The sequence below is a fragment of the Anopheles funestus genome, chromosome 2RL (assembly GCF_943734845.2).
Source record: "Anopheles funestus chromosome 2RL, idAnoFuneDA-416_04, whole genome shotgun sequence".
Taxonomy (NCBI): Eukaryota; Metazoa; Arthropoda; class Insecta; order Diptera; family Culicidae; genus Anopheles; species Anopheles funestus.
In genome coordinates, this window is record NC_064598.1 from 8,278,506 (window position 1) to 8,304,198 (window position 25,693).

Below are 25,693 nucleotides of genomic sequence, written 5' to 3' on the forward strand. Positions count from 1 at the left end.
AAATTTTAAGGGTTAGCCGCTTGGTATGACAACTAGATGGCGCTAGCATACACAAATGTTTGACATATAGAGCGCGCTAGCTACACCAAACGAAGCTAAATTTCATTTGTCTCATGTTTTTTTCCTTTTTTTTAAATACTCCTACCTTGTTGTTACTGATTTTCTAATAAATCTAATAAAATAAATGATTTTCTAATAAAAATAATAAAGCAGAGCTAAGAAATACCAACAGCACAAATGCAGCCATTCGGCTGTCGGACCCATTACACTGTACCTTTCGAATGTGTTTTGCATCAAACCTTCTTCCACAAACAGTCATATTAATCATTTCAGAAGATTCATAAGAATCTCGATATCGTTCAAGATTTATTTCGTAACATTAGTTTGTGGTCTCAAGGTAAACGAATTCCATTGATTGTTTCCATCCGATAGATAAGGTCAAAGCAGGTAGCCAAATATCGAGGCTAGTGCATTTTACATAAATATGTACACTCTCTTAAGGACGAAACTTTTGCATCAATACACATCTAGAGATAAAATTCTTTACAGATGAGATTTCCATCCATGTACACGCACCATTGATACTATATCCTTCTGGCACACGTGTAGGTTGGCATCGGTTCGAATGATCTTGCTTAACAATCTCAATAGACTATTTCGTTTCTGTTACTGACTTTCGTAATCGTTTCTTTGTAATTGCTCGTAAAGGACACATCCCATCTATTATTCCTTACTTGTGCTTGATAACATCTACCACGTAGAAAGCTAAATATTTACACTAATTGAGTTGCCGCATGGATCTATCGGTGGTTCACGTTGAAACCGATCCATGTATTTGGTGCATGCCAGATCTTCTTCCGGCGTATTACAAACGGGCAGCTTTATCTACTATTTTCTATTTGGCTACCATCTACTACTGCATTGTTGTCATTCATTACCCCGCTGACGATCGGTCTCTTGAATAGGAATTATTATAAAGTTTAAGTAAAATTAATCACGGTGCAGAAAAGAAACTCCAGTCGATTTCTTCTCCCTTCTGACTACTATTTACTGATATGCTAATAGCGTAAATCCGACGACATTCCAACAATCACAACAAAGTAAAACATTGGCGCTTGCTTCACACAACTTTCAGATACGATCAGTTCAGACACAGATCTTTACTGTCTACACCGTTCTCTTTCGTTTGTGCCATATCTCTACTATTCTGCTAGCAGATTTGCTATTCTGCTCTTTACTCTTGGCTATTTCATGAAACTAAAACTTATCTGGCACAGGTACATTTACTTATTAGCCCCCTTTAATTCTCTCTCTCTCGCGCTCGACGGTATGGGACTTTCTACGAGGAACCCTACAAGAAGCAGGGGAAATTCGAGACAACGAGTTATTTATCCGCTACCACCCACAACACCTGCCGGAGTGGCAGAACCACTGCCGGGTAATATTTCCCCCGTTTCGCTCATCGCACGATCTGCCTTGTTGCGGATGTCCTTATGCCGTCGCAGTGTTCTGGCCGCCGGCAACGGTATTCCCTGTCGGCGCAGAATTTCATAATCACGCGTACCGATTTCATTCTTAATGTCAAGCGCCGAATTGATCATCTCCTGCGTCCATCGCTTCGGATTCTCCGGCAGTGTGTTGAGAAACTCTACATGTGCCGGTGACAGCTTGGTCATGTCGAACATAGGCGTATCCTTGTCGAAGATCGAATGATGTTCGAACATGCTCAACGAGGAATCTTCCCCACCGACCGCACTGCCGTTCAGATGGTCCAGCTGTGAAGGATGTATACCGGCCGCGGCTGCTGCAGCCATCGCTGCAGCAATGGCGGCCGCTGTTAGTACAGGATTTGCACCCTCGGTGGGAGAGGCATCTCCAGCGATGCTATCGAACAGCGGATGACGCGACGGATCCGCCTGTGTCAACCGGTTGTACAGTTCCAGTTGTCGCTGGTGCTCCTGCTCCTGCTCCTGCTGCTGCTGTTCGCGTGCCTGCTGCTCCACGAGCTCACGGTTTCGCTGTTCTTCCTGTTCCTGGGCTAGCTCAAGCGCTGATGACTCATCTGACTTATGTCGCTTTCGCTCAGGACCACCAACTCGGCGACCGCTCAGCCGGGAAAGATCTTCCAGCCCGTTATCCTGCTCATAGCGCGTTAGCATTGCCAGCGTTGGAATGTTAAGAAACTCCTGTTTCCGCAGCGTTTCGTAGCTACCACTACCAAGCTCATTCTTCAGTTCGAGCGAACGTTGCAGCTCGTAGTCGGAAAAGCCCTTCGTGTTCATGGTGAGCGTTTGCAGGAAACTAATCTGTGGCAGCGTTAGTATGCTCACATCAAAATGACCACCGTCGGGATCGTGTTCCGGTTTGAGCAGCTCCTTATCCGTATCGTTGCCGAACGGAAACAGCACACCGGAACCATTGTCAACCGGACCGGTACCGGACTCTACTCCACCTCCCGCAGACCCGTATCGTGGTACCGTACGCGATTGATTCGTGGGCGAGTCGTCCATTTCGTTGAGCTTACGCTTCCGACCCATTACGTCCACACCGTCCGGCACGTGGGCGGCGTGGCGATACTTGCGAAGCGTCTTCACACTCGGCAGTGGCATACCGTCCTTCCGGCGCAATGATTCATACTCCCGGCTACCAATGATACGCCGGATGTCGTTGCATGTTCGCAGCTCGTACGGTGTCCACTTCTTCCGGAAGCCCACCATCGACTTAAGGAACTCGATTTGTGCCTGTGACAGTGTTTGCTGCTGTTGCGGTTGCTGTCCTTGTCCTTGGCCGTAATGATAGCTGCCATCCTCGCCATTCAAATGCATTCCAGCAGCTTCCTCATAACGGCTCGCTTCCAGCAAGGATGTCGGATCTTGGTATCCATCTTCATCCTCATCGTCATCATCGTCCGCATTGTGCTGGTAGTAGTTTATATCTGGCGATGCTGCGAAGCATAAGAAAATTGAACAGTAACATTAATTTGAATATCTATTTTCATTTTAATTAATATATGCTATACGAGTTTCAAATTATAACGTTCTTTTAGAACATTCGAATTCTCACTTATTGTATTGTCACACACTTATTGCAATTGTCACCTTGCGGTAAATTATTGAGAATGTGACGAATGATGTCTCTTATTTTTATCGCATCGCTGGATATTCAGTTTTGAATACAGTCTACAGTCGTGGCCGCCCTGGCCGCCGAAAGAATCAAGTTATTGCATTAATATAACCAAGAATTAGAGTCAACTATTCATAAGTAACCGGAGTAAATAACATCGATGATATATCTCTCATGAGTCTAGTCTAACTAAAGAGATGAAGAAAACCCATGAGCATTGTCCATTGCTTAAAATTGTTATGTGATTGTTAATTTGTTTTTGAAAATTTGTTCTAAACCTATCATTATGATCGGTGTGGGCAGAAATAGAGGGCCTTTACACGTCAAAAGGTGCCATGTTCTTGATCGTTTTTTCACCGAAACCGGTTACACGGTATAAATATTCGCCTTGTATCCTCGATGTATCACTGGCAGGATTTGCATACGACGCGCGATTGGAGAAGCTGTACATGTGTCGGGTGGATTTTTTTTTGTTTATTAGACAAGAAGTGGCCGCTTCGCTACAGAAAGTGCGACCATCCGAGATTTCGGGTGGGAAACCCAACGGCACTGAGTGAAGACGATTGCCGCGCCTTTCGTACATATGCACGGCGGCTGCTCAGCCTCGTTCGACCGATCTCTCTGGTGACACTGTGTTCGTTTTATACCTTTCTACCGCTTGTTCTTCGGCTTATTCATCTTGTTCGCACTTTAGTCCGGTGGCAAAATCGAACGCCAATCAGCGCTAAATCGTATCGTATGGCACAAGGCGTCGACTACCATCGAAGGAACATCGAGACCCGAAATTTACCAACCATACGTTGGGAGGGTGGTCTGAGCGAATGATTCAAAGCAGCCGCAGTAGCGGTAGAGGTTTTGGATCGGGAAGCGTCATGTCCCCGACACTCATATACACCCCACAACACCGGATCGTCGTCTTCCCTTCTTCTTGTTCTGTGTCTGACAAGATGGGTGACAGTGCGGTGTTTGTTGCTGCCCCTTTCGGTGATGCCGATCGTCGCCTAGTGGTGGTCGTCGCCGTCATCGGGGTCGCGCGTACGGGTTGCTGAGCCGTGCGCGTTGGTGTTCGTGGTCGCACAACGGGAACCGGGTGGGACCAGGTTGGCAGACGGAAGCGGGGGGTTGGCCGTACGAGTGAAGGGCATTTTGACGGGCCGCGGTCATCGCCGGTGGTGATGGTGGTGATGTAATCACGTACAAAACACCATACGGACGAAACCGAATGGACGTCGGTGCAAAGTTGGCGAAGCGCGATAAGAAAAACCAGCGACTTGCTCGCGGTCGGCGGTCCCTGTTGCGGCTCGCGTGGCCACCGATGACAACCACATTCTCGACCTCGCTTTGATGCTACCTCATTTGATTGTTTTCTTCGTCTTATTAACCACCATCAGGGCAACAACTAAGGCAGCAATGAAATTTAAGTCAACGCATCCATGCTTCAATCGAAAAGTGGTTTACAACAGGCCTTCCTTAATATATTTATGAAACTCTAAAAGTAATACATTGTACATGGTTTTTACATGGTACATGGTGCAAAAACAAGAATTGATTAGCAAATGTAACCATCGCCATACCGGCGTTGATGTCCACTCTCGCCGCCTTCAACTCTGGAAGACAGCCGCCTGGTCAGTGCCACCGCAAAGCAGATAAGCATCATCATTGGGGACGGGAGTTTTATTTGAACCGCAACTTATGATAACATTGCTAAACTCGACGACACCGAGGCACCATTCCCCTTCCTGCCAACAATTGAGTGCTCACGACGAATTAGCCACCGATAACCGTGCAATGTCTCACCCTCATTTGTACGTTGCCATACCCCACCAACATTAGCCAACAAGATCTTCGATTCGACCTCACGCTCGAAAGAGAAACCCTCGCTCGCAAGCCTTGACAGTGTTCCGGTTCCAACATGCGCAAGCCTGATGTGTGTGCCCTCAACACTTTTGGGTCAAACCATGGATCCACCGACACCTGAAGCTAAGTCTTTGCTGCCTTTCAAGGTTGTCATGGTTGCCGGGTTTCCACCCTAAAAAGGTGACCGAATGGTCTGACATTTTGAGAGACCCAAAACACACATAGACAAGACTGAACCGGAGCTAATCTTTCTGTCACCGCCACCTGAATGATCGTTTCCGGCAAGGTCAGGACCTTATGTTAAGGCCGGATGCGAACGATAATGACCTCGTGTTCCACTGAAAAGCACCGAACCTGGGGCTCTCTGACACTCCGAAAAATCCATTCCAAACTTCAAACCCATTATGCCACGCTTCGGTTTGGTGTGTGGAAATCTCCAAGATTTTTAAAACTTAAAGATATCCGGTGGCAGGGGTTCCTTTCTTTCCTTTTGTTTTTTCCCCCCTAAAGGATGACCATAACGGCCAACCCAACGCCATGCTAGCGATCCAAAACGGGTTTGTGGACGACGTGGCCGTAACAACCATCTTTTGCCCACAAATGCACAAAAGTGACAGGTCGCACACTAAAAATAGCACCACGTAGACCATACCGTTGCCGGGTTTGCAGAATTTGCCACATCCACAGCCACGAGCCGGCGACCGTGACGTTGAACGTTGGGTTGCGCGTGCAAAAGTTTCGTTAGGCTTGCTTCTGCTGTTTTTGATGGGAAATGATGATTTCATATCGTGGTTCACATCACCAATCATGGAGCAAAACCTGAAGTTTGGAGGTCCTTAAAACTTTATGTTCTGAACTCAGTTAAGTAATCTTCCTTAAGCCACATTTCAATGAGATCGAATACGATTTAATTTTTAAATATTCTTCAAAGTTAAGTTTTCAACTAAATACACACATTCGTCATTTACAAGTTTCACATCACATGCATGTCGTCAAAGGTAGTCAACACTGATCAGTCAGTTAAGTTAACATCTTCGCAGTTTTGCGAAAAGTATCAGAAGACAATCTTATCCCATTCTCAATGACGAAACATTTTGTCCCGAATGTTCACTTCTTCAGGGTAGATAAATTTTAAAACTCAATGACCTGTTATAAAATATCTCGATCCCACAGCAACGCGCCCCCTTAGATTTTGGAAGCGGAAAAATGGACGGTCGCATTTTTTTTCATTATACATCAACAACGGCAAAAAAAGGCACCGAATACTACCCAAAAACCAGTCAGGTGCCTGTGTGACCATGATGAACACCACCAATACCGCTGTGAGGCGACAGATCGAAGGTGCCTTCCGTTGCCTCCCGGTAGAAGCACCGGCATGGCACATGGGGCACTCTGCGGCATAGCTATGGCAAAGGCCAAACCCAGACCCTCACTAAAAGCCACACACCCGTCCACCCGCCGTACCAAACTCGTTCCACTGCCCTCATCCTATCCGCCACATGAACCGGATGCGCGGTGTGAGCGCGCACGCGGAGAACGCGGCAAAGAATCTGCAGCCTGTTGGCAAGAAGAGCACGAGGCTCGCTAACCGATCGCCACGAGAGCATGATCGCGGGTGCGTGAGTGAGCCAACCTAAATACGCGGAACGATCTCAACGGTCGGCGGAAGAACAGAGTAAGAGAGCACCGAAAGGTATCGGGTGCGAGTGAACGGCGCCGTGCACAGGGATGGGTGAAGACGAGCACAACAGAGGCACAACACAACAAACGAAGAAAAAAAATCATACACAGCAGCTGCGTCAGCATTCAGCGTCAGACCAGCCCCGGACCATCGGACACTCGTGCACACGGAACGGGTGGTAAGGCACGGCGGCAGCAGGCAAGCAGAAGGGAACGAATGATCGAGCAGTAGCGCGGAAGTGAAGTGAAGCGAGAAGCGTGTGTAGCTTCGTTTGCGGCCACAAACGCAACGGAGCGACATCATCTCACATTTGGGCTGGGCCCGGGGTCGGCTCCTTCCACGTGTTTCGCGCGTATCGGTTGAGGCACACGCACGAAGGTAGCAGCGTTCTGAAGCGCAACTCAACCGAAAACCGGCCATCCGGACAGTAGGTGGAGGAGGAGGAATAAAAAAAAACGTCACCAAGTTCCTCTCTCTCAGCACACACAACAGGCATCGAGAAAACCCATTTGTAATCGTCGCCAACCACCGCTAACTGGGGCCAGCACTGACTGATCAGACGTAATACGCGGCCTGCTGGGACGCGTCGTACTGCAACGATCATGGCACCACATGCGAGAGCGAGAAAATGGCCGATGAGCCAAACAGGCCCGCCACCGACAAAGGGAATGTGAGCGAAGGAAATAAAAAAAAAACAAACTCATATTCCGTTCAGGCCAGTTCCACCTCCGTGATCGCCGATCGGATAGACGACAGCACAGCACTCGCGTACACTCTCGCGCACACGCAGAGTGGCCTCGAGCGCGAACCCCTTGTGAAAGAGCCCATCACCGCCATCACCACCACAGGCAGGCCGGCGGGGATGCCGCGATCAACACACGATGGGCGATGATAAGAAGCAAACGCAACACGGGCTCTGGCCATACGGTCCTTCAACAAACCAGCTGCCTGCCGGTTGCGTCTGGAGTTTCGGGAAGCAGCTGACAACAACGCCACCGCTAAGAGCACACCGCTTGCGTGTCGGCGGGGCCACAGTCACGCTGATACGGTAGTGTGTGCGGTGGCCATGTACACGACGCCATGCGTGTATCTCGCGCGCATGTGGCCACCTTCCACGATCCATGTACGCACACACGCACAGACATATGGTACACAAATAAAAGAGAGATCAGGGCCATTTGGGGCCATATGCGGGAGCTTTTTTTTGTCGTTCAGTGCGCCACCATTCCACGCCTCTTCTATGTGAGCCTTTCGTGAGGTCACCATCACTTGACGCTCTACGAATCGACATCATAGGTCTCGTTGTACAAAAGGATTTATATTTATACAGTTTTGTTAGAAATGTTACAGGACATACTTCCAAAGGAGTCAACATCAGAGATGACTTAATACAGGCGCACACATCCGGAAACCGAAATGTGTCACCGAACGTCACTGGTTCAACTATCATTATTCCCTCGAAAAAGCCTCGTAATAATCTTGCATATAGATTAAAGCACCCATCTAATGCACTCACACTGATGACGACTATGCGACACAGCGAGCACGAAATATACATACAACGCCCGATATCGTCATTGATGATGACCAATGTAACGTTACAACAGTCACAACACGAAAGAATTGTACTAGGCATTCGTGCACTCAATTTATGTCTAGGCTCTCCAATTATCACGGCACTCGAAAATATATTCCACACATAGCACAGCAACTATATTGAAGGGCCGATTATGCTGAGATGTAGAAAATTCAATAGAAATGATTTTCCAATATTTCACCACTTCTAGCGATGAAAAAATAAACAAAGGGTATTCATAACTACACAAGATGTGCATCGGAAGAAATTGGAATAACCCGAGGGAGAAAAGCCTACAACGACAAATTTGAGGATGAAAATCAAGGATCTTATCTTTTGATCTGTTTGAGCAATTTAGAATAACCACTATTAGTTGCTATTATGTAGTTCCCAATACAATTTCTTCTTTTTCTATATGCGAGCCACTTTGGTACGGCATGCGATCCCAGATTCCTTGGGCCCTTTCCATACTAATCCGAAATATTGAGAACAAGATCTCTAGAGTTTTTCGACTGATAACTCAGATCTAATGTCGCAGTTCCTGTTATGACTCGCCTAGAAGTTGAATATCTAGGGCACTCTGGTCAGTTCTAAACAGACTCTCAACAGTTTCGCACGCGGACAATCGATAACGGTTGAACATGTAATCAAGAGTCATAAATGAGTACAGCCAACTGTTATTTTTGGTTATTTTTATGTAGATGCTTTCGGACAAAACAGTTTGTTTGCGTATTTAAGTATATCAATATCCATTAGTAATAAGGAAACAATTGTCGTATCCATCACTTATCGCCGAACTTCCGGTGGTAAAATTGCTCCAAAACTATTACCTTTGCCGGGGGTAGAACATTTAGCAACAGCATCCGATTCCTCTCCGAAAGAACAAATTAATCGAAACCGCAGCCATATTCACGCACACGGATACAGTCCACAATCGCCCGGACCACATCTCTTCACCTCCAGGCTTTCCACTAAAACACACACACAGAGAGGAGTTGGGAGAGGATAAACGCCATGATGAGCCGAGTGCATTCAATTAACCCGTTCCGTCACATATGCACCAATCATTTCCCCGATGCATGGCATTTAGGCATGAAAGTGCACCCCGGTCAAGATATCGGTCATATAGCTCGTATTATATTGTATCTGTCCTGCAAAAACTAGGAACCGGCCAATGCCGACCCGGAACCGAGGAGAGATTTAAAACAACGAAATTAAAAAAAACAACATCCACCCCCAATACCCACCCAGGTTGCTCATCAATTTGTATTCCAATTGCACACGCACAAACGCGTGCGCACACGCACATAAATAAGCGCGCACACATACACAGATGTGCACACCAAATGGGTCATCGGTTGGCAAATACAAATAAGCAATCAAATTTCAAATTCCTCCTTTTCGCGAAACATATTTGCAAAGGGAAGTGTTGCGGGAGGAATGATACTTGAGGGGGGATGGGTATGCCCTCCACGCCCTCCCCAAAAAAAGAGGGGGGGGGGGTGCGTTTTCCTATGTACTGCTACGCGCACATCCAGCAATCAGCGAGGGCATTTACCTGTTCCCCTGGGTCGGTGGGTGATGTGGGCGAATAGTGAGTGGGTGGTTTATATGACCCCAGAACCTCCATCATCCTTCCTTTGTTTCCAGTGTTTCCTGCAGAAGTATGATTTCTATATACGATTCCTTCCCGCATCCTCAGCTACACCATCCCAGTTGAATTGCCATGCGATAGTATTGGTGCTCGGTGCACAACAATACTGCACACATCATCATCCTTATCTAGTTTCAAATATTATCACCCATAATAACTAGCTACCGTCACCATCATCATCATCATCAAAACCATCATCGGTGAGTTGTGCATAATCTTCTACTGAGCCTTTCCCTTGTCGTATGCAGACCCGTGCAACATAATTGACAGTCCGCTTATTACACCATTAACATCACACCATCAACAGAGCACACGTTGCACAAATACATTAATGTCATTAATGTGCAAATTTTGTATCCTTGCGCTTCTCCATTTCTCCGTGAATCTGGAATAATACATCACTAAAAAGAGACTATAGTACTCAAGAACCCGTAATGCAACTCACAGGATTTTCATCGAACATACGACTTTGGTAACTTGATATCCTAATTTCCTCAAAAATGAGTTCATAACCCCAAGAAGTGTTGTCTCGGGTACCGATAAAAGGTTTAATTTTAATTTACAGTATCAATAATAAATGGCTAGAGAATTTCTCCCCAACTGATCGTTTAAAACTAACATGTAATTAACCATTCCTATACTATCATCATAAAACGAGGATCGCCAAGAAGATCTCCATTGATCCTTTCAGCTACAGTTCCCATGAAGCACTCCTTTCTACCAGCCAATTATCGCTAGCGGTTCTAGATTCTTCAACACACGATCAGTAACCCGGACAGGGGCATGGGCGAAAGACTCTGAAGCGATGTGAAAAGGGATGGCCTGCGTTGATGATGAAGCGACTGATGCTCTCACAGGCCTTAGCACGGTTAGCCTCTGCTACTCCATGGCCACACGGCAACAAGACGGTCGTGTTGGGCACAGTTCCACCAAACTTCCCACATATAACACAGGCATGTGTGTATGTGTTTCACATTCCTCGTCTCCCTTCCCCAAAACACACATAATGCTCCCACTCGTACTGTGTAACCGTCAGATAGCTTCCTGCCCGCGCGACGGGACTGGTACGGTGAGACCGACAGATGGCATTGCGGCCACGGTCTCGGTGTCCCTCGAGCGAGACACGTCGAAGCAAAAGGCCCGGGCCTCGAATGGTAACAAGAAACAGGCGGGGAAAGAAAGACAGACAAAGACAAAAGCGCAATAGCACGAACACGCAAAATGCGGCAACGTGGCCGTACGCTTCGCAAAAAAGAGGATTGTGGCCGCAGCCACCGTTACCAGGGCCAAAATGTAACCGCGACCCACCATTCTAGCCCAACTGACATATTCTTACTTCGCTAACCGTGCTCTTTCGGGCAAAGGTTTCAAAAAATTTTGTAAACCAAAAAAAGCAAGGAGAAATGTGAGTTATATTTTAGCGTATTTAAAAGTGGGAGAGTAAGCTGAAACACGGTGTCCTTGTGGATCCCATACCCAGGACTCTCCGTAGCAATAATTTTGTTTTTTTAATGTAAATAATTTATTGAAAGTTCGTTAAAAGGAGTATTATTGTTCAATACAGTGCCAAAGAAATTAACAAAATAATTCAAACTTATTTCCAGTCTAACAAAGACATTAATTGATGGAAATATTGAATGAAACAATTTCTTCAGCAAAACTTAATGATCTGGAAACACCTAACAAAGATCTATCAACCACTGACGTCTTCTTATAATCGCTACATCTTACAAGGCCTAAACCCAAACTTTGGGTGGTCTGATGTGCCATTTTTCGACACAGAAAGGAAGCCATACACGGTACGACAACCCGGTGCGGGACCACTCCGCAACATGCGGCGCTCACCAGAAATCTTACGGGACCGGATAGGAAAGCCAACGAAACAAGCGCCACCATACCGAGAGACCGCTTTATGGCTGTGTGTTGGTGAATTGATGGCAGCAAACTCACACACCCCGAAACCGCGTCCCTATCAGGGCCCCGTTGCGCTGTTACACCCGCACCAATACCAATACCGAAAGTACCAACGACCCTCTTCTAACCTTTTCCGGTTTACTGGCCAGCCAGGGGCCTGGATCCTGCGCCATACACTCTTCGCTGCAGCAACACACCCGGCGGCCTTCCCCGCCACAGCATCTTTATCGAAGAAAAAGGTAATCTTCGTTTGCCACTTTCTTTTTCCCGTGCCGCACACCGCTGCGTCACCATCAGCAGGACTCTTTCTCTGTGTGGCAGCGGTCCCCTTCTTGTACAAAGTTTTCCAACACCCGGCTTACCTTCCCCATCACAAAAAACCATCACAATACCAAAAATGTATATACACACACACATACACACGAACACAGAAAAGAGGGCAACCGAAACCCAAGGGGTCGAAATGGAAGGAAAGAAATGGGGTGGAGTGTTTTTTGGGATGGGATGCGAGAAAAACGCGTTCCTTCGGTCCTCAGTAAGGGATGAAGTTGGCCAGCCCCGTGTAGGAAGAAGCAACAACAGCAAAAAAATGGGATAGAAAACCCTCTCCCATTGCACACAGCCAACTGCTGCCCTTCTTCTGTGACCGTGGAACACCATGGGTTTCCGGATCGGCCCGAAGGTCGACGGTGTCCACCAGCGACAACACGGTCCTGCGTCCCTTCCAACATCCTTCAAAGCAAGAGGAGGACGCAAACGCACACAGAGAAACGAGCTGGAAAAAAAGAAGATAAAAAAAGGCCAAAAGGGGATTCTGGGTTTACTGGCCACAGGAAGGATGACAGGGACACATCAGAAGCGGACGAAAACTGATCGATACTGCCAATGGTCCCGGGATGGCTACAAAATGGCCGTCCCCTGTTAGGAAATGGGTAGGCCATCCGCCACCTACGTGGGGCAGAGACAGATGACGAAGGCTAAGGAATGGCTACCAATAGCAGGCAACCATCTCAAGAATTGTTACCTACAAATTATTAAGTTTTGCTTCAAGACATTTCAAAACAGTATCTTTCTTACAGAAAAGCTTATATAGAATGAAGAAGATATTGATATCAAATATCAGTATTTTACACTTTCGGTGAATTCTCCACATTATCGGCTCTACGGCAACTTCTTCATCTTAAACAAATTGTGCGCAATATCTTCAAAAGAACGTCCTATAATCAAAATAATTACAATGATCGTCTTGCTTAACTTGTCGTTCCTTCGCATGGGATAATTATTACATGATTTTAAAGATAATTATGCAAAGCTTACAGCATCCTGGTAACAAAAAAATGGAAAAAAGAATACATTCCTACGCACTACATAACAACTCCAAAATGTCCTGGGAGATAAATATAACGGCCAGTTGGAGCACAAAAACACAACCAGGTCCAGGACCTCCTAACGTCCCTTGGAAGCATCAAAAGCCCAATATCATGGTTGGCCTTCCCTTATACTGACTGATAGGGCGCTGCTCTACGGGCGTTTCCACTCGCCCCATGATTGCTTGCTCCTCCTCTCTCCCTTCGTCTCTTCTACTGCTGCCCCCCCCCCCCCCCCCCTCGGCTACACTTCCCATTTTCCGACACCGAGGTAAAAATCCACCTTTCCACCGCCCACAGCAAGAGTTCCTGCGGCCGCTGTCGATGGTATTTTATCGATTTTCTCGGTGGCTTTTCTCCTGGCCCCCTGTCACCCTACGTCACACTCCCTCCCCTCTTCTGCACGAGGATGTGAACTCCAAGGATCGAAAGAGAGAGAGAGTGCGAGTGAACGAGAGCGCGCGGTTGTGGCCCGATTTTATGAAGGGGACCAACGAAATCCGGGAAATTCTACGTGGCGCACCATTTGCGTGGCCTCCGCATCAAACCGACCTTTCGGCACACACAGAGGGTTGTTGCTCGTGTTGGTGTGTTGTCCCCTGGCAGTGCGAGGCGAACGAAGGGGGCATGCTGAAACACAGGCAGCATCAGGCAGGACTAACTTCAATCCACCGTTCCGCCGAAATACTGTGTCCCGCCCTTCCTTCCCTTCTGTTACGGTACGATACGAAATGACTGTAGCATCCGTTCGGCGGGGGAGTACAAAGCACACCCACTCACACATACATGCACAACCAAACACCCACTCCTCATCAAGTGTCCTGCTGCCAACCGATGCCCAGAACCCGGGGTGAATAATCCCGGGGTGAAAGCTTCGAGGGCGCAACCATTTCACACAGAGTTCCCCCCGAAAAATCTGGTGGCCAACGTTGGGCACAAAATGGCGCACACAACTGCCGATGGATGCTGGCAGGTGAAGTGAATGATGGGAAAATGAGATTTTTTTGTTATTGTTGTTCTACCCTTTTACAATGAAAACTACATATTTCCATGAAAATCGAATAAAGTGAAAATTTTACCCATTCAACCTTGATGTGCTGATGCTCGGTGGGTACGTTCGCAACTTTTTTTCTGGTTTACCATTTAAAACATTTACAGCTCAGATTGGTTAAGCTTTGAAGGCGTGCTAGGAAAAAACATCTATTGTGCAACGACATTACAGGAAATATGGACAGAAATGTAATAATAACTGTACTAAAATCACTACACCATGGAAGCATATTAATTTTTCTCCCACCCACGCAAACGACTGCGAGTGACAGAAAAATAATTAAAATACAAAACCAAACTATCCAGCATCACCATCCAGCTTTCCAAGCACACCGGAGAGCGAATAGAAATTTTCATTAATATAAGCGACAATTTTTCCTCCTATATTTCGGTTTACTTATATATTTCACTCACACCTTGCGCACTCCATTACAGAACCCGTGGGAAACCCCAACAACCCGACCGTATGATTTTCGGAAACATACATTTTTATTTAAAAAAAAACACAAAGAATGCATATCACGAGAACTGGGCGATTGGGAAGGATATTTCATTGGATAATCGAACGCCTACCAATGGTCATCACCATCGACCCACTTGCCCTGCGGTTCCTGTTCCATCGCAAATCCAGCTTGATGTACAAAGCCGATGACTGTAATTTCAGCCCGAATATACTATGTGGCGGAGGGAGGGACGGGAGAAGAGACATACGCTTTTCATTCCAATATTTCACATGCGCGAGATCGTCAATAATTATATCCCCAATACCGGCGGGATGTGTTGGTGGCTGATGATTCGAGGGTACTGTGCCGGAATGTGAGTGAGCTTTGTGGTCCAGCGAATGAATTAAATGGTGAAGGATGCTCGGATCGAAAGTACCGTGTGGGAAAGTGGATAAAATGTTATCCTAAAATCGTGCATTTTTTTACACCCTGAATCCTTTTTAACTGTATGCATTGGCACGTGAATGCATATCAAAAGCCCCGAGATAAATCAGGACTCTCATTAATTTGCACAGCCCCGGGTGGATGAGAGATGTCCAGCTGGGTTTCAGTGAAATGGACATAAAACACGTTCGGGCAAAACTAATAAAGAACATCAATAGAATGGAATTACTATTGATGTGCTATGGCTATATGCACACAGGAAAAAAACAAACACACAAAAAGCGGTACAGTTTAGTTTGCAAGCCGCAAATTGGGCCGCTTTTCATTGCGGCCTAACAAAAAAAAAAGTATAGAACACTAATGGACAAAAGAATCCACCCGCGTTCAGCTCGTTGGGGTTGTGTGAAAGTATCCTGCGCCGTACACTAAATTTTTGTTTTATCCTTATTTGAATCTCCATTTTAGATTTTTGATTTTATCTTTCACATAGCAACGTGCTACATTATAGAGTAGTTCATTGATCGACTGACGATGAAAAGAGTCCATGGTGGGGTGTTCATGCTCTAAGAGAGAAAGAGAGAGAGAGAGAGAGAGAGAGAGAGAGAGAGAGAGAGAGAGAGAGAGAGAGAGAAGCCCACGAGAGAAAATCCTTCGGAAAATTCGTAACCTGCACCGAAGCAGTGCCTGTCCAGAGGTCCGAAAGTATTGCGGCCTACACGAAAAACTGGTAGCCCGGGCCACCCGTTGTACATTTTTTCAACCACCGAAGCACCGAACTAACGGTGGGGTAATTATTTGACCACTAGAGGAACCGCTGAATGGAAAAACGGGTGTCCACAAACCGGGTCGGAAAAACTATTTTGTGAAATCAACCCACAACACTCCCGGTTGGCCAGTACATAGTTTTTTGTTATCTGGTTTGAAATTTACCTACCAGCCAAAATATAAAACTAGGAAAATAAAATAATACTAACCGAAGAGATGGAAAACCAATTCCACCAATGCAAAATGTCTGTATGTGCATATGTACTGATTCGAATAGAATCTGCTGATAAATGCCGAGAGGTAAAATAAAAAGCATTATAAAAAAAGTGCGATGAGAGTTTATATCTGCCAAAGCTTAAAACAAAATAATGGTATTATGTAAAGGATAGACAACATAATAAATTAAATAGTGAGCGACGATTTGTGTTCCAAACTCGTCTAGTGCATGTACTGTCCTGTCCCAAATGGCGTCAGTTGAAAGTTAACACAAATACAAATTATTTAAATATCACAAAGACAAATAAATGGATTCTGATTACTGATCACATTAACTGTCCCATACAGCAAAGAAGCCATTAAAATTGAAATTTATTTAATATTTCGCAAGGGTTTTTCTGGAAAATATGCAATCAACAACCAACTTCTGAACACCCTACGCAACAGATGGTGGTAAAATTAATTTAAAAAAAACACAAAGTGATTCTCCTTAGAAATGACAGCATAAGCAACGAACCCTACAACATACGCTCAGTACATTTTTTAATTTTATTGAGCGGAAAATGCATGAAATAACATCAAATTTCATAATCAATTCAGATTTGTAACAATTGGTCACCTATGGTGACGAATTATGGTCTTCAGACGGACGTTGAAACCATCGCATGCTGCCCAAAAGTGACTCGAAGATATTTTGGAAAATTCTAGGAGAAGCGCTTGCTTAAGGTGATCGACACTTTGGTATTTTTTAGTGTTAACCTTACTTTCTAAAATACACCAGGCACAATAATCCAAGGGATTGGCATCTGGTGATTTTGGTGGCCATTATGCGGTGGAAATGAAGCGAGTAACCTCATTTCCTAAACATTCTTGGGTGGAGAATGCTGAGTCCTCTTGGAATGTCCAAGGAATTCAGAGTTCGCTCCAAAATATTTTCAAGATAGATTTGCGCATTTATTTTCATACCCCTCTGATTAACATGATTTCATTCAACAATTCTATTAAAGTTTTTCCTTTTTTAAAGATTTGCTTAACTAAACAAAACAGTAAAGAAAAATGTTCTATTGCATCTGCGGTCCAAGGAAATTCCAACCGATATCTACTAGGCAAAACAACTCTATAAGTCACTATCCGTGTGTGTTAACAACCAACCTGGCAGACGTGAAACTGATACTCTAATCTTTATACTAAAGTTGCTTCGATCCAAGAAACTGATCAACCATTGGACACATCATTAAAACTTCCATCCAATGATTCCATAGCCCTGACACCCATTTCAGGACTTACACTTCCACACGTAACACACACCTTCACACTGGAAGAAATGCCGCAAAATTTGAACACAACCGAGAACAGAAATTTTGTTTTCCCAAATGAGAGCACAACGCAAGAATAAAAAAAGCGTATTCCAAAAATCAGCAAAAACTCAAGACACGGTCGAGACAACCAAAAGGGCCACTGGCGTACAGTGTGTGTGGCGGACACGACGTACAGCAGAGAGCGTCAACGGCAAAAAGCTCCGGTGTGCAGGTTTTGGGTAGAAAAGCAGTTTCAACTTGATACCGGTACCCGTTGTGGAAGGCCAAGAAGATGGGCTATATACAGATGGGCAACCCAAAACTCACCGTTGCCACACTGCCATGGCGCACGACGCAATCCAAAGGTGACCTGAAAGAGCAGCAGAACAAAAAGAACCCCACGCCAAACGAAAGAAAGAGAGCTGCATTGAAACTGGCTAGGGAAGGGCCGCGAGGATGAATGGGTTTGTGTGTGTGTGGGTGGGTATTGGGGTGTGTGTGTGCGGGGACGATGCTCCTTCGTGCGTTCCTTGTTACTTCCCTCGGTAACATAATCCTCACAGCGATGAGAACAAGAGAAAGAGCGATACGTAAGGCGAAATGGTATAGGATGCGAACCGAGGGATGATGATGAGTCCCTTTTCTCTCGTTATCGTCCTCTTCCACCCGCCCGGCCGGTGGCTGCCGGACCACGCTGGCAGTGTAAAAACCAGCCCACGAAGAGAATCGACCGTTGAGTTGGCAGAAAAAAGGGCCCCGATAGACCGTGTTTGGCCGAGGGAGCGTACTCTGGGTGAGAGGTGCCGGTTACACGACCGCATGCATGTCGACGACCGGGGCCACTGGTACGACGCTACGGATATCCTTCGGTCCGTTTGACGTATAAACAAAAAACAAAACACAAAATAAAGTAGAAGCACATCCAGGGAACGAGACAGACCGCATCGAAGCAACGGAAGTGTGTGAGCGAGAGAAACAAGCTTGGGCACCCAGACGGGCACAACAACACCATGGCGCGGATGGCCATGGGCAACGGCACGAACATCGACGTCACATCGGTGCTGTGTGTCCCTTCCGTTTGCAAGCAGGGCAAGCCAAACGAAACCTGCTTCCACCAACCTCGTGTGAGCTTAAAATAAATGGACGAGAATTACGGATAAAATAAAACCAAAACTCACAAAACTTCAGAGATAAAAACGGGATAGTTTGGGGAGAGGGATGACAAAACGGGTGGAAAAAAGGCTTCCAAGTGTGGGGGATACTTATGGTAAGAAACAGTGGGTATGGTCCAACGCCTTGGTAGGGTCCTTCCTTGAAAGTTACAGGAAGATCTGGGCCAAGAAAACCTTTGGATGGTTGTTCAGTGTGGGCTTCAAGAAATTCACCCCGACATGTACACATTTACACTACTTGTGTGAGGAAATTATCGAAACCAAGCAGAGCAGAGGGCAGAAGGATGGATTTTAATTGAAGCAAAATAGTTTAATTAAACACTTCTCGGTTTAGAAACCTTAGCACAACTAGCCCCGGATTGCAGATCTCTCTTGGGCTGGCTGAAGAGCTGAAGATCTGAAGAGCTAAAAGTAAGAACAATCAAAATAAGATCTCTTAATTCTTCCGCCGGTTCATCATTTACTTTGAAAGAATGATTGTTCTAATCATTCACTTTTTTTCGTAAGTAATATATTCATCAAAAGTGATGATAAAATCTCAAAATAAAGAATTTGCCACTCAAAAGCATCTAGTTAGATTTCGAACTATTCGACGAACATCCCTTGTTGGATAGATGGAGACTTCTTATCTCGGTGCCCATTCTACAGCTGACTCACTCTCTCTGTCGATTATTTTTCATAAAACAAAGCACCCTTTAGATCTTCTTTTCTCTTTCTGAATTCTCTAGGCCTCCCTGAGCTTGATCCTCAATATTTTCTGAGTCCCTTTTTTGCAAGGGTATAGACGAGAGACGATGGGAGCTGGAAGGGATTTTACGATCCCTTCTTTCTAACCAGTGCGCCATGGTGAAACAAATTCTTATCCAACTGGCCGGAATGCGATGAAAAAGGGCGTAGGGATCGCCATCCCGTTTCGGGTTCAAACAAGGCCGGTCAAAAGGGAAGAGAGTGAAGCGATTGGAACGAAGAGACCGGACGGGGGATGAATTTAATAAAATCGCTCCCGCCCGGAATGGAATGAAACGGAAACGTATCGTTGCGTGCTGCTACCACCCAGCACCAGGATGGCTACCGAGGTGAGGAAGAGCATGTCAGGTGAAACAGGAGGGGAAAAAAAGGTTCAAGCATTGGCAGGATACCCCAACCTCCCGGTTCATGGATTTTTACCTTCGATCGCTCCACTGTGGACATACAAAAAAAGTCACACACATAAAAAAGAAGGCCAAACCCACGCTGAGAATGGTTTCCCGTGCCCAATGTGTCCCACAACGAGGTTGCTGGTAACGGTTGCCGAACCGTGTCTCTTTTTTTCTTCTTCTCCCCCGGCACAAGAAAGAAACCCCTTGACAACCGGGGACCGATGATTGTGGCCGAAGCTGAGGCAAAAGTTCTCTTCAAACAATCTCGCCCAACTCTCCAACGACACTCCCACCAACTGGCGGGATCACAGTGAAACAGGAGTGCGGCCAAAAGTTACAAGCTGCGCCACACAAACACTCACAGCACGGTCTCCGCACAACACTGTTGAAGGGCTGGCCGGCTCGATAACCTCATGACCTGCGTTCGCACGTAGCTTCATGCTTCAAGGGGACCTTTTCCACGTTGCCATCGGGACAAATTTGTCCCCTTTGGAGTACAGGCGGAATAGCGTAGCCATGGAATAGGACACGCGCAGTGCAGCCCCGACACAAACATACACACGCCGGTACCAAACACCGCCGACCCTGTACATGACGAGGTAAATCGTGGGGGGGACATATCTCGAAATAGCTGACATGTTCGGGAAACTCTGGGGATTCGAGAACAAACAGGCGGCAAATTCCCTTCGTCCATCACTGGACAGCGCGTGGGGAAGATTCGCGATCCCTTCAGGCCTTCTGCCGGGCCTGCGGATGGCCTTCCAGGTCGATATATCGTTCCCCCCTTCAGCTCTCGAATGTCCTGCCGGGAGGGAATTCATACGGATACTAGACCACGTCACCCGAGACTTTGCCCATAGGAAAAGGGAACGACCTGGGAGAATGACTCCGCCGGATTTGGGACAAGAGCCGCAGAACACGATTAGCTTGCTTTTATAAGCGCGCACCGTCCTTCCAACTGACGCGTGACAGCATACCCGTGATGTTCATCCTCCGAGAAACGGGGCCATTCGATTAAATTCCTTGTTTCAGAATGATCTCAGCCACAGCGTACCACACGATGGACCCGTTTGCAAAGCATGGCCTAAGGTAAAGCTCTTCATTCCATTCCACCAAACCATTCTTGTCCTTCCCAACCAACACTACCCCACACGGCCATCTTTGCCTTTCCCGGGAGTCGTGTTCTGAGAAAATCAATACTTTACACCCGGCCGAGTTCGGTTGCCGGGTTAGTGTTCTGGCTGCGTGACTGGCATCGGCACCCTACAAACGTCGCCCTGTGCTTTGTGCCATGGGAAGTATACGGCACCAAACCCTTCACACACCACTACAGCCATTCGAGCAAAGCAATGCAAGTAGATCTTCAACGAAGGGTGATTTCTAGGGTTGGACGCATCTCGGTATTCCCCTTTCTGCGCTTCATCTTCTTGAGCAATCTCAAGACGATTTGAAACCAAATTCGCGACCAGGTCGCAATGAAATGGGGGTGCAAAAATGGGAAAAATCCTTGAACACCGCAACCAGAAGCAATTTTTACAATTCTTAGCTGAGTTGGCAAAACATGCTGACAAATGCTTGATAATAGATTCTAGAATTAAGATAAATCTGGGAACTCCAACTCCAATTAACTAATGTTCAAAATAACTTAAACCTTCTCCAATTAATGTTGAACATGTGTAGCTAATCAAGTAAATATCTTTCCATAACAACTTACCGGTAAAACTGACGGGATCCTGCTCCGTTTTGATATCCTGCAGCTGCACATCCGGTGCATGATGCCGAAGCTGCTGGTGCTGGTGAGAATTGTACGACGGATGTCGTCTCTGTTCGTTCCGATTGTGATCAACCGTCCGTCCCGTACCACTACCGTTGGCCTTCGTCTGTTTCTTCTTTCCACCCGATTGTTCCAACCTTCGTTGTAGTACACCGTCCGTCCGCACCGACACGACGGCAGCCTCCTCCTCCTCATCCTCATCGTCGTCTTCCTCTTCCGGCACGTCATCCACCTCGATCGGAGCGGTCACTTTCGTTACAGCAGCCCCCGCATTCGCCAGGGCTGCCGCTGCCGCTGCTGCTCCACCAGACTTACGCAATGACTCCAGATACCGGGTGATGGTACGCAAGCTAGGTAGCAGCAGCTCACCGTCCTTGATCAACGACTTGTACGCCTGGATGCCCATGGCTGTCTTGATTTTCATCGCTGCCACTATCATCGGTTCACGCCACTTCCGGTTACGGTCCTCGTCCGCAGGCCCAACGGTCAGTGGATGTGGCGACGCATTGCCCACATTGGTACCGGCCGCGACCGAACCACCACCGGTCATGTTGCCCAACCTCACCGACATGCGTTTCAGTTTGCGCTTGGTTGCGTGCAATTCCTTGCGCGTTACGTCGTACTTCGACCGTACCTCGGCTAGCTGCCGCTGACAGCTCTGCAGATCCGCCGTCAGACGGGCTGAATCCGGTCGTTCCAGTATCGGTGCCACGGTAGATACCTTCCCCACCGTACGCGATACGTCCGCCTCAACCCGCGGCAGTGGTGGAGGAGGTGGAGGTGGTGGAAATAACAACGTTTCTGAATGGTTTCCTTCTTCGCTGCCGTTCTGCTGTTCCTCCTTCGGGATATCATTCTCATGGATGGTAACGGTTTCGGCCGGGGATGACTGTGCGGATGGTCCGGTTTCCTCTGTCAGGTTTAACGATTCTCCCGAAATTGGTTGCTCTTCCGGACCAGATATCTCCTGCTCTTTGTCGGTTTCGTTCACCTCGCCAGACCGTGGAGATTGGGACGTGGCACTTTCCTCATCCATCCTACCCACATCCACCAGTTCAGTTTTCACCTGTTCCTGCTCTCGCTTCATCGACTGTTGCTCCAGCACCGGTTGCAATTTCACCTTTTTCGCCGAACTGGCACCCTCACTATCACTGTTGCTATTGCTGCTGCTGCTGCTACCGCCACCGTTGCTAGTGCTTCTGCTACGGCCTTCTGCGCTAGTACTGTTTCCGTTACTATTGCTGCCGGTACTACTGCAGCTGCTGCTCCTACTGCGACTACTATGGTCAGACTGTGAACGTTTTCGGCTTTCGCCTTTTAGCTCAGCAGCTGCGCCTGCTACCTTTGGTTCACTGTTTGCCGCACACTTAGCATCCACGGCAGCGTCATCCGCACTACCATCACCATCATCTTTATCACCATGCGCGACTGTCTGCTCCATCTCCATGGTTACCGGTGGTGTAGTGTCCTTTGTTTCCTCCTCGTGCTTGTCTGTCATCGTTGCGTCCGCAACGATTTCTTGCTTCAGTTCTAATGATTCTACCTCTGGTGCTACCGGTGCTGTCTCAGGAATTGCCTTCACACTATTCTTCGCTGATGATTCCTCCGGTTCCGTTTTCGGCGTAGATTCATCTTCAGTCGTTTCTGCTTCTTGTTTGAGTGTTGCTTTTGTTTCGCTTTTCTCATCACTCGCTGCTTCCGCTGACTCACGCATTGGCGAGCAGGACGATCTGTCTTGTCCCTTCCCGGTGTTGTCTTCTGCTGTGGTATCCGCCGGAGAAGCAGTCGGTTCGATGCGCGGCGAATCTCTTCCACCTTCTCGCTTTGACTCTTCCGGTTCTGACAGCGGTGTCTGCTTTGATTCTGCCATCGTGTGCTTTTGCGTGGTGCTTCGATGGACACGTCTCGTTGCAATGTTTGTTCGGGCAGTGTTTTGTAGCGGGCATGAAGCAAACTAGCTTACAACCAAAAAATTCCTTCACTTAGCACACTTTACACGCACACCTAGTGTATATGATTGTACGCGAAATGTGAGGAGGTTTCACTTTCACTTGCTTCTTTTCTCGTTTACAAAACTACACTACCGAAGCGGACAACCCGCCGTCTTATGGCCGATGCAACCGCTAACTGAATGTTCTCGATGTCCTCCACCCGGTTTGTGGTACGCTGCGTTTTCTGCGGAGGAGGCTGGAGCTGGAGTTGTTGTTGTCGGTGACCGTCGTTTTTTTTTTTCGTTTTCGTTTTGCTTTGTCCACCTTCTTCAGGTCGACTGGACGGGACGCAATTCCCGGGACCTACGCTCCACTAGCGGCGATGGGGCTCGACGATAAATAATTCGTCCGCCATTGCCCTCACCCGTCACCCAGATGGCACCCAGTCGGGCGGGCGGTATGTCCGTACGGTTGATGGAGCGCGCAACGATGGTTGGGCAGGGAGCGACGTCACACACCGCGCGTCGACCCGTTTCGTTTTGTTGTTTTTTTTTGTTCGTTCGCCCCGTGAGCGAGATAAACGCGCGGGCACCAGCGTGTCGCGACGCACACAGGCTTAGCGCGCCCGGCAAATGGACGACCGCACATACAGGCGGACCAGCGGAGAAAAAAGGGGTGTTGGACGCGACCGACACGATACGCGACGACCACGGGGCCCGAAAACCGACCACGACCACGACAACGACGACCGATGACGCCGATGGCCTCGACGAGCGAACGGCACGGCGAGTGCACGGCGCGCGGCTACAAAACCGAAGGCCACGCGGCGCACCCCCTTCGCCACCCTATTCCTTCCGTCTTCCTGCTGTGAACGGTTGTGTACGTCCGTTCCCCTCCGGTTACGCTTTGGCTTTGCCGCGCTATCGCTCTCTCTCGTTCACTCTCGTTCACGGAGTGGATTTCTCACGCCAAGCACCCTGGGTGCCGCAAGCTCGCAGCACATCTGAACCGGCTGCGGTGACGGTCGTTCTTCTGTGTATATGTATTAGTGCGTGGAGGGACCCTTTTTCCGTCGCTGTCCACACGTACGCACACACACCTTATCCCAGCCGTGGCCACAAGCACGGAACGGAATTACGCCGCGACGGATCCAACCACTAGGTACAAAAAAGGGGCAAGAAGCAGAAGAAGCACGTCAAACCACCAACTTGGCCACCGTCATCATGCACACGAACACAGCGTACGGTTGATCTGTCCCCCTGCTTGGACAAGTGTCAAGAATAGGGAACCACTTTCTGGTTACCTGTCACGCGATTCTCTTATCGTACGGTTCGGAAAATGCACCTCTTTGCAACACCACACAACTGGACGATTGGACTTTTATTTTCACTTATTGGTTATTTGGTGCTCTTCTTGCAGGACACTTTCACCTACATACACATTAACACGCGCACGCACATCCGTGGTTCCGTACCTTCAACACAAGGGCCAACCTTCTTAGTACGAACATTAAGCAAACTCAAACCTTCACAAATCACATACAAACAGAAACATTATCATCCTTTGCACGTGGTTCCGAACGTTTGGTCGTCTTTTTCCGATCGAATCTGTTTCCCGAACAGATCTGCTTCCTGAAGAAGTTTTCCCCGTTAATGCACGATTGCTACTTTCGCTAGCCCATTTCCTTATCGGAACAATGTGCCGGTACTTTCTTTATTGCTAGAGTTACACTTTTCCTACGATCATTACCTTCACCTACATGTACACACCACTTATTTTGCCAATCCACTGACGCAATTGTTATATCCCGAAATGCGGAGCGCTCTGCTACGTCCGACCGCTTCGAGAAACTTTTGTAAACAGCATTGTTGTTGACTTTCAACGTCAGTTTCATACCCATTCTAAAGGTCCCGGTACACGTGCGAAGCACGATACATGGGAAGGAGATTAACGTTATTTACCTAAACAAACCCAGCATCATTCCCTTCGTAATTTGTGAGCAAACCTTTGTAACTAACAACCTAATATTACTTTAGTATTTTTTTTATTTTCTGAACCACTACAAAAGACAAAGGAACAGATTCAGGCGATAAAACAAGTTAATACGGAGTGCAAATTATCGCCGAATTTGCTTTCAGTGTAGCATGGCATCTATATTAGCAAAGAGTGCTGTCAAACCAAGGAAAATCGTCAATTTTCGGGAAACATCGCGTAGAAATGTCACCGAAGATCTAAATATTGCCCGATGAAAAAACTACACAATTTCTGAATAATGTCCTAGCTAAATTT

At 47.2% G+C, this 25,693-nt stretch overlaps 1 protein-coding gene across 1 annotated transcript; it reads right to left on the reverse strand.

The window, feature by feature from the left end:
- Positions 1-320: 320 nt before the first annotated feature.
- On the reverse strand, positions 321-25,334 carry LOC125761416 (uncharacterized). Its single transcript, XM_049422514.1, has 2 exons — positions 21,414-25,334; positions 321-2,944 (listed from the first exon to the last, which is right to left on the reverse strand). The coding sequence occupies exons 1-2, from the start codon at positions 23,341-23,343 to the stop codon at positions 1,389-1,391; spliced, it is 3,486 nt and encodes a 1,161-aa protein (XP_049278471.1). The 5' UTR covers positions 23,344-25,334; the 3' UTR covers positions 321-1,388.
- Positions 25,335-25,693: the final 359 nt, after the last annotated feature.